We start from the raw sequence: 8120 nt of genomic DNA, 5'->3' as shown, positions 1-8120 counted from the left end.
ATGCCATCTGCGGGTAGAAAAAGATCAGAACGACCATGTCGCTATATCCAGGAGGCTGTTGAAGCTCCCATTTATCCAGATATTGAAGAATTAGAGAGCAGATACGCAAGAACCCTTGAATGGGTAGCAGGAGAAGGAAGCAAGGCGGCAGTCCTCTCTCCTGGCAGCAACAGCACTGCCTCCTCCTCCATCCTCATGCGACGTTCAAGCTCCACAGGAACTGCCATTATCAGGCAAAATCAGCCCTACTCTGATGCGTCTGATGGTCATCGCAACAAGGATGAAGTTAATCCATCCTTAATGCAAGTGCCCAACCCACGTGCTTTCTCCAAAGATCCTTTTCTCTCCAGGTCTGCTCGGCATGCTGTTCCTGTTGACAGCGCTCCAAGTAGAGCCGTATCACGTGATGTTTACAGTGCCTCTTTCCGTGTACCTCCTGCAGCTGCTACCAGAGCATTATCCCAAGGTGATCATCATACTGCCACATTGGGAAAAGGGAAAAAGAGAAAGAAGAAATAATATTTATACTTCTTAGGATGTTGATTATGGATTTAAACATGCTAAGTTAGGCCTCTTTGTCTGTAAGATTTTCATTTGAATCATACCACTATGGTGCAGATAAACGTAGGGATGGACCTAGTGCAACATGCCCGCTCCCTTGCCAATCATGTGGCAATGGACCTCCGAAGAAAGCTAGTGCAAATGACCATCTGATGCCTATGAACTTTGAAAATGAAGGCCAAAAGATATACAGTAAGCCCAATTATGCAATGGGCTATTACAATAGGAATGATCGCTTGTCTACGTCTGCCTATCATTCCGTTCCTGGTGCTGGGGGTGGTAACCAAGGGGCTAGAGTAAGTGGAACAAACAGCAATGCGGGGGATGCACACAGGCAAAGAAAGGTACACCCAAGTGATGATAATAATACTGTACCCACTGCTGGAAGGAAGGTAAATACAAGTCTTCCAATGCAGAAACAGCAAGCAAATGAAAGACAATTAAATACCAGTCTTCCAATGCAGAAACAGCAAGCAAATGAAAGACAATTAAATACCAGTCTTCCAATGCAGAAACAGCGGCAATCAAATGATCAACCATTAAAACTAGAGAATAAGGCAGAGAAGACTTCATCCCCAGCAGCAATAGTGCAATGGTTTTCTAAGCTGATAGGAAAAGGTTCAAAAGAAGCAAAAGCTGGGGCAAAATCCTCAACAAATAGGCCTCCTACTAACATGACAGCAGCTAGTGATAAAGCTCTGAATAAGCCTAATCTTAGCACAGCTAGAGGTTCACCTCCAGAAACTAGACTGGCACCAGGGACTACTATTCAGGATGTCATTCTAAATCACCAGAGCGGCAACAACACTGCTACAAAAAAATCAAAGGGGGAGTCTGTCAAGGCCAATAATTCTACTTGGCAACCAGCAAGTGCGGCTCCTCCTCCTCCTGGCCTTTTGCAACATATACCTCCACCTCTTCCGAAAGTACCAGTTAGACCAAACAATGCCTACAATAGTAATCATAATAGTACTAATAATGCAGGTAATGCAGGGGACAGAGGTGCCCATGTGATGACAAGCCGGATAACAGATGATGCTGCTCCTCGATTCGGGCCTGGAAGCAGATCTGAAAGATGGGCACCTCTGCATCTGAACCAACAGCAGAGGCAAGCTAAAGATTTTCAGGAAAAGCAGAGAGTGATGGCTTCTCCAGGCAGTAAACCCCCAAGATTTTCTAAATCTGCTAAGGAGAGTTCCGGTGCTACTGCTGCTTCTGTTGCTGATAATCAATCTAATCCTAAGCCCCCGGGGCGGCTTGTAGATGCCCAGACATGCAGCAGCAAGTCCGAAAGGTCCTCTCCAGTGAAGGGCCAGCGCCCACCATTACCTCCTGCTAAACAAGATGATCAGAAAACAATCAAGCCACCTAGGTTTATCCCTGTAGACAATGCGCATTCTCGAGTGGATAAATCGCAAAGGGGCAATGATCTTGATCATGATAGATGGCCACAATCAGATCACCAAAACACCACCGGTGGATCAAAGTCTTTCATGTCTAGCTATGCTAGCAGATCAGATAGATACTCGCCTGCACGTTTCAACAGGGAGGCAGCAGAGCATCTGATGAGTCAAAGGAGGAGTGCCACTGGCAGATCAGCCAGAACATCCCAAGATAACAATGCCAAAGAAGATTACTCATCAGACCAAGAGTACCTCCAAAGGAAGTATAGGAGGGCTGGTGCTGAAAATTATAGCAACAACAAAATGGGTGATGTTGATCTTGATGCAGGCTATGCCAGTGCTGACAACATTAATGTTGTTGATGACGAGTATGGTCGCAGCAGCAATGACAAGCCCACTGACAACAAGCGCTTTGATCAGCAGATGCAGACATCAGCGTCAGCTCCTCCTCCAGACAGGGATATCGAGGTATTGAATGACTTTCTCAATATTCAGCGAGAGCTCCTCCAAAACCAGTATCAGAGTAACCGCTTCCACTTCATCATCTCCAACTCAGGTGCTTCCCTCCTATTTCTTCCCTCCCCCCCAATAGCTTTGCAGACATCTGCATGCGTGCTGTTTTTTAAATGAGATTCATAATATTTTGTTCAAATTTATTGCTGTAATTCAGTGAACGAAAATGTATCTTCATTGGAATTTCCTAGTATACACTGTAATAAACTTTGAAGCATCATGGGTCAATTGGATTCGAAATTCACATTCAAGCAATCTTAGCATGCATTTGTATTCTGATTTAGCACACTAGTAAGCGGTAAGGGGGACTGACAACTGATACAGGGGACAGTAGTGTCACTGACTAACGATCTTCAGAGGGATTTCTCATTCTTGGCCTAACTCAAGATTGAGCATAAAGTCTGATGGAGGCCAAAAGAGAAACTGAAAGAGTTAGATTTAAAACTATTTTGCTGAATAATACATAGAACAGATTGCTAGAATGATACCCTTCCATCGAATCAATTAATGACATCGAAGCATAATTCTGTGTTAAGGCCGTAAGTGTTTTAAGGACCTAGTTCATCACCCTTTTTGTTCAATTGCAGGCTTTAGCTCCATGATTTCAGCACTTTGCTATGCTTGGATCCTCCAAGAGACTCGAGCAAAGCTAGATGGGTGGGAGTGTGTTCCTGTCATGGATATACCTCGATGTAGCATGTGGAACCATAAGCAATTGGCATGGCTTTTTCAACAAGCTGGTCTAGACACTCGAGCTCTCCTCTTCAATGATGAGGTGTACCATATAAAACTCACCGCCATATTTAACATCATAGTATTTGTATACACTAACATGGCCACTATCTTACCAAGTTTGTAATGCACAATGTGGTAATTTGATGTTTGTTTTGGACCTTCGTGGTGTTTTTCATTCACTCAACTAATTCAATTCATTATCATGGATTTAATAGGTTGACTTGGAGGCAGTTTCACAAGACAACAACTGCAAAATATCCACCATAGGTCAAGATATTGTTCGTGCACATGGAGAGGTATCGGATAGTTATATTATAACTTGCTTTATAAAGCACACATTTTGTCATAATAGTCAAGATACATGGGGGAAGTATGAAAAGACTATACTAGCATCTTGTCATGAAAGAGTTGCAACTTCTTGTACATCAATTGGACACCCCACAATGTGTAAAGGCTCACCCTCGTGTTTCTAAATCCCAGACATGTGCTTGAATGCTTGTGAATCCACTGTAAGGTTGTCACATAATGCTAATTGTCATGTGATTCATGAAATTGATTTGAATGCAGTAAAGATGATTCATGTCCACAAGAAGATATGCTTGGATAAGGGAACTAAATGAAAACACGCAACACTGACATGGAAAGTAAACAAAAACCACAAGCACGTCTAGATGATTCAAGGCTTCTTATTAAAATTGACAGGTTGCTTCATATTGTACAATTATTGCGGAGAAGTTCTTCAAAGAAATAGAGCCATCATCACAAGCAAAATGCATACGAATCCTTTTGGTAAGTTGGGAGCAGAGCCTCAAGCCTTGTAGTATTATGACCAAGAATGACATTGTACAGCTATATGGTTGTGCCTAATCACACGGGCTTTAAAGTATGGAAATGGGTCGAACCACTTTGTAGCTTGCAGGTTTGCTTGTGGACACAGAGAACTTGGACTTCATTAATGTGTTTTGTACGAGAAGGGATGAGATTGCTGCGAGTCTTCTTTTACCAGGAGCAGGTCACAAGGGTCGATCGATGCTACTGGTTGAGTGTAAGTTTGTCTCTGAGAGAGACTCTGATATATATATATATATATATGCTAGTTTGTCACTAATCCATTCCAAACACTCCTTTTATGATACAGTAAAACAAAAGCACGACACCGAAGAGTTCTACGATACGATGTCTGAAAAGTATGGGAGACATCCTGGAAATGGTAGGTCGCCTAACCAACATTTGTGTTTTCTATAGCCCACCCTTGAAACATCAGGATCTCATACATGTCAATCAACCCAAGAAACTGTTCTGTCACACAGTCTGGCATTGGATGGATAACAACGTTTATCCATCCATCCAATGTTTCTATAGCTCACCCTTGAAATATCAGGATCCCACACATGTCAATCAACCCAAAAAACTCTTGGCATTGGATGGATACACGTTATGGAACAACTGTTTCTCTACCAATGAGTCACTCATGTGAACGTATAACCTTCCTTGTAGATGAAAGTTTATTAATCCCATTAGTCACTCCAGTTTTCTCCCTCTTCTCCCAAGTAACACAGTCTAACACATGCCACCTTCAGCCTTTAGTATATGAGGAATAATGGAGATAAGATTTACTATGGTAACAAACATCTTCCTACTACATAGAGAGGTTATTGTTTTATTGATTTTAGAGTGGACACCCAAAGTAGGTGGGGTAATTACTAAGAAAATTCTTTCATAAGGAAACTATGACTTTAGTTTTCACAACCTAAATGCATGTAGTAAAGAAGAGAGCTTGAAATAAGAGCCCACCTTAGAAAGATCCAAGATGAAAAAAGAACATTAAGCTTAAATGATCTCAATTAATTGGAAGCGTTTCATGTTGTGTATGGTCAGAGAAGGAGGCAGCAGAAATTTACTTAAGGCATGAAGTGAATGCAAAAATGCATGGTCGGACACGTAATGCAAAGAAATCAGAGAAGCTTATTGTGAGCGACTACGACATTATAAATCAATACAACCAACAATTGGGAGGCTCCGTTTCAAGCGACTTTTTCTCAGAGGATGCCTCTAGTTTTGGAAGGTCCAAGTCTAGTAAGAGTTACAGTAGTAGCACATCCACTGTCTCCATAGATCCAGGTATTCATTAAGAATGACTTGTGCAGCTTGAATATGCTTCAAATAGGCAAAAAAACAAGACTTTAGGAATACATGTTTAAATCTACCATGCAGATCTTGAGACTCATACCAATATGAAACCTCTTTGAAATCCTTAATGAACATGTAATACTCAGTTTCCAAACTCTTTTGATATTTTTGTTCAATATACAAAACACATATTCATCAATTTAGTTGTTTTTAAATTATATAGCCTACAAATAGTAGCTCCTAAAGTTATCTGTGAAGCACATGTGAGTTGTCAATAACAACAACAACAAATAGCAATGCCAATACCACCTTAAGAGTAATTAACAGTCCTACTTCAGAAACAATACATTCAAGTGCATTTTGAATCTACATACAAATGTGCACAAGCAACCACACAAAGCTAGACATCTAGTTGAGTAGTCTTGATGTTAGAAAAGCATTCTCTTTTATGCTCACTATTTAGAGGATTGCGAACCTCAGTTCTCAAATCCTTAAGTAGCATGGTAGTAATAAATGAAGAATCTTACATCCCTTTCATCTTGAATTTTTTGAGTTGTCTCTTGCAGGTGAGAAAATGCATGTTAAAAGATGAGCATTAGAAGAACAATTATAACTCAAGTTTGTTTTGAGTGCAGGGAAGTCAAGATTTAGCCCCAGTTCACCTCCATCCATTGATAGAGTAGCCACAATGAGCGTTAATCAACCTATAACTTGGGGACAATATCAATCCTTTGATTGAACCTGCACAAGTTCTATGCATACCATATTCACTTGGAAAAGTACATATGACGTATATGTGTAAACTTTGAACAATCCCTGAATTCTTTATCAAACCCCTAATAATTACTTTATAGCAATCCAACTGTTTGTAAATTTAGAACTTTTTCTATTAACCTTATCACACTTTCACCCCATTGTAATCCTTTGGATGACTCGAGAACAGTAAAAGGAGAGAGGTGTTTGAGCTCTCATATGAGATTTTACTACTTGAGCAACTAAGGTATTATCCATTGCACAACTAAAAGGGGCAAAGTTGAAGGGTTGAAAAGAAGAGGGTAAAGTTGAAGGGACATCGGAGTTCTTAATAGTGATCGCTCTACCTTAGTTTCATATTACTAGTGATCACTCTACCGTAGTTTCATATTACGTTAAGGATATTATGGGTATAAAATTGATCCCATTATGTTTGACACTATGCCATATATGGTACACTATGTGTTATACCATTTTTGTGGTATTTTCATAATATCATTAGTGTAAGGCATTTTACATGTAGATGCTTTTTTAAAAAGATAAGTTTCTATTTGTTTATGGAGCTCAAGTAGAGAGAGACCAAATTTGATAAAAATGATCAAACCCTTGTATAAACTTAGTTGATCAATTAAATGTGATAAAAGTCTTGTAGTTTTGTTTCATATTCCAAACTATTGGATACTAGGAGGTGCTTTGTGAATAGCACATTGTGCTATGCTAGTGTTACAAGGCATACATGTTCTAGATATAGGCATTCTTTTCTTTTTATGGGTTTTGTGGTGCTACATAGACTAATCCCACCTTTTGGAAACAATGGATAATTATTTATAATAATAGACAACCTTCTTCACCTTGCACTACAAACTTTAGATTCTAATTATAGTTAAAGTCTCAATTTCTCTACATGGTTGAAAAATCAGAATATGGTTAATCATACTAATTATCTTTATGAGGGCTAGGGTCATTTTTTAGTCAAAAAATGAAAGACTATACATAACCATTTGGATTGTACTTTTTGGTGGGTACATTCATCCTACAAGGGAAAATGTTACCATAATATCTTCAACTTTGTGCAATCATCTATTTATATTATGTTATTTTTACTCAAGCTAAGGGAGGTCTTGAACTTCTAGAGGACTTCTTGAGCCTAAAACCTCTTCCAAGCCTACCAAATCAAACTTTGAATTCAAAAGTTCCCTCTCCTTTCCTTTCTATCTTTAGTGACAACTTTTGTAGCTAGCCCACATGGTCCTGGATGTTGTCACCTACACCCTTGGCCTCACCTAGCCCTTGCTTTGTGGAGGCCTCAGGGGATGCACTCAAAAGATGTAATTTGTATCACGTGCAATTAACAAAAGGATTATATTATTTAGTTAAATTTACATGTTACCTTTACAAAAGGGATTTGTACATTTCGATCGGGAAAGAATATGTTTCATAAAGGGGTTGTTTTATTGCCTTGTAGCATATAATGAAATTGTATTGTTATATACCCTTTGAATGCATGTGATGGTTGAATTCTTATAGGTGCACCTAGGTGCCCTAAGCCCTTATCACTACCAAGACTACCTCCGACATTCTCTCATGCACTCATCCCTTGGGACCCCAATAGATGCTCATGAAGGTGAGTGAGGAAGATGGAGGTGGTCATGGGGACATGGAGGATGTGTCCATAGGATTAGCAATAATGCTCTCTCTCTCTCTCTCTCTCTCTCTCTCTCTCTCTCTCTCTCTCTCTCTCTCTCTCTCTCTCTCTCTCTCTCTCTCTCTCTCTCTCTCTCTCTCTCTCTCTCTCTCGTTTGCGTGTGTGCGCTCATGGACGAGTGGCGTGGTAGCACCAATGAGGAGCAGTGAGATAGTGAGCAATGAATATGCACCAAGAAGTAGGTGTCTCTGCACCGTGATCTATGTGTGCTATGCTCTCTCTCTCTCTCTCTCTCTCTCTCTCTCTCTCTCTCTCTACATTTAGAAGTATATTTGCTTATATCTGAGATGCGGCAAGGCCTGTGCTTTTCTTGAGTTTTT

The 8120-nt window shown here is 40.1% G+C and overlaps 1 protein-coding gene across 3 annotated transcripts in view; it reads left to right on the top strand.

Annotated features, from left to right (window-relative positions):
• LOC148039301 (uncharacterized) overlaps positions 1-6418 on the top strand; it is a 7668-nt gene extending 1250 nt beyond the window's left edge. The window contains exons 2-10 of one of the 3 annotated variants that reach the window (XM_087675201.1): positions 1-466; positions 619-2520; positions 3065-3252; positions 3428-3508; positions 3915-4001; positions 4125-4257; positions 4351-4422; positions 5091-5333; positions 5978-6418. The exon at positions 1-466 is cut by the window's left edge and continues 198 nt beyond it. In XM_087675201.1, the coding sequence (XP_087531327.1) occupies positions 1-466; positions 619-2520; positions 3065-3252; positions 3428-3508; positions 3915-4001; positions 4125-4257; positions 4351-4422; positions 5091-5333; positions 5978-6081 (3276 nt within the window). In that variant the 3' untranslated portion in view covers positions 6082-6418. Of the gene's footprint in view, positions 467-618; positions 2521-3064; positions 3253-3427; positions 3509-3914; positions 4002-4124; positions 4258-4350; positions 4423-5090; positions 5334-5977 lie in introns of those variants that run through there. The other 2 variants (XM_087675202.1, XM_087675203.1) reach the window with 2 other exon arrangements.
• Positions 6419-8120: the final 1702 nt, after the last annotated feature.

Source organism: Lygodium microphyllum, chromosome 3 (genome assembly GCF_053477565.2).
Source record: "Lygodium microphyllum isolate KBCC chromosome 3, Lygodium_microphyllum_v1.1.10, whole genome shotgun sequence".
Taxonomy (NCBI): domain Eukaryota; kingdom Viridiplantae; phylum Streptophyta; class Polypodiopsida; order Schizaeales; family Lygodiaceae; genus Lygodium; species Lygodium microphyllum.
Note: the sequence above shows the minus strand (reverse complement) of the source record. Positions and strands in the feature narration are given on the sequence as shown.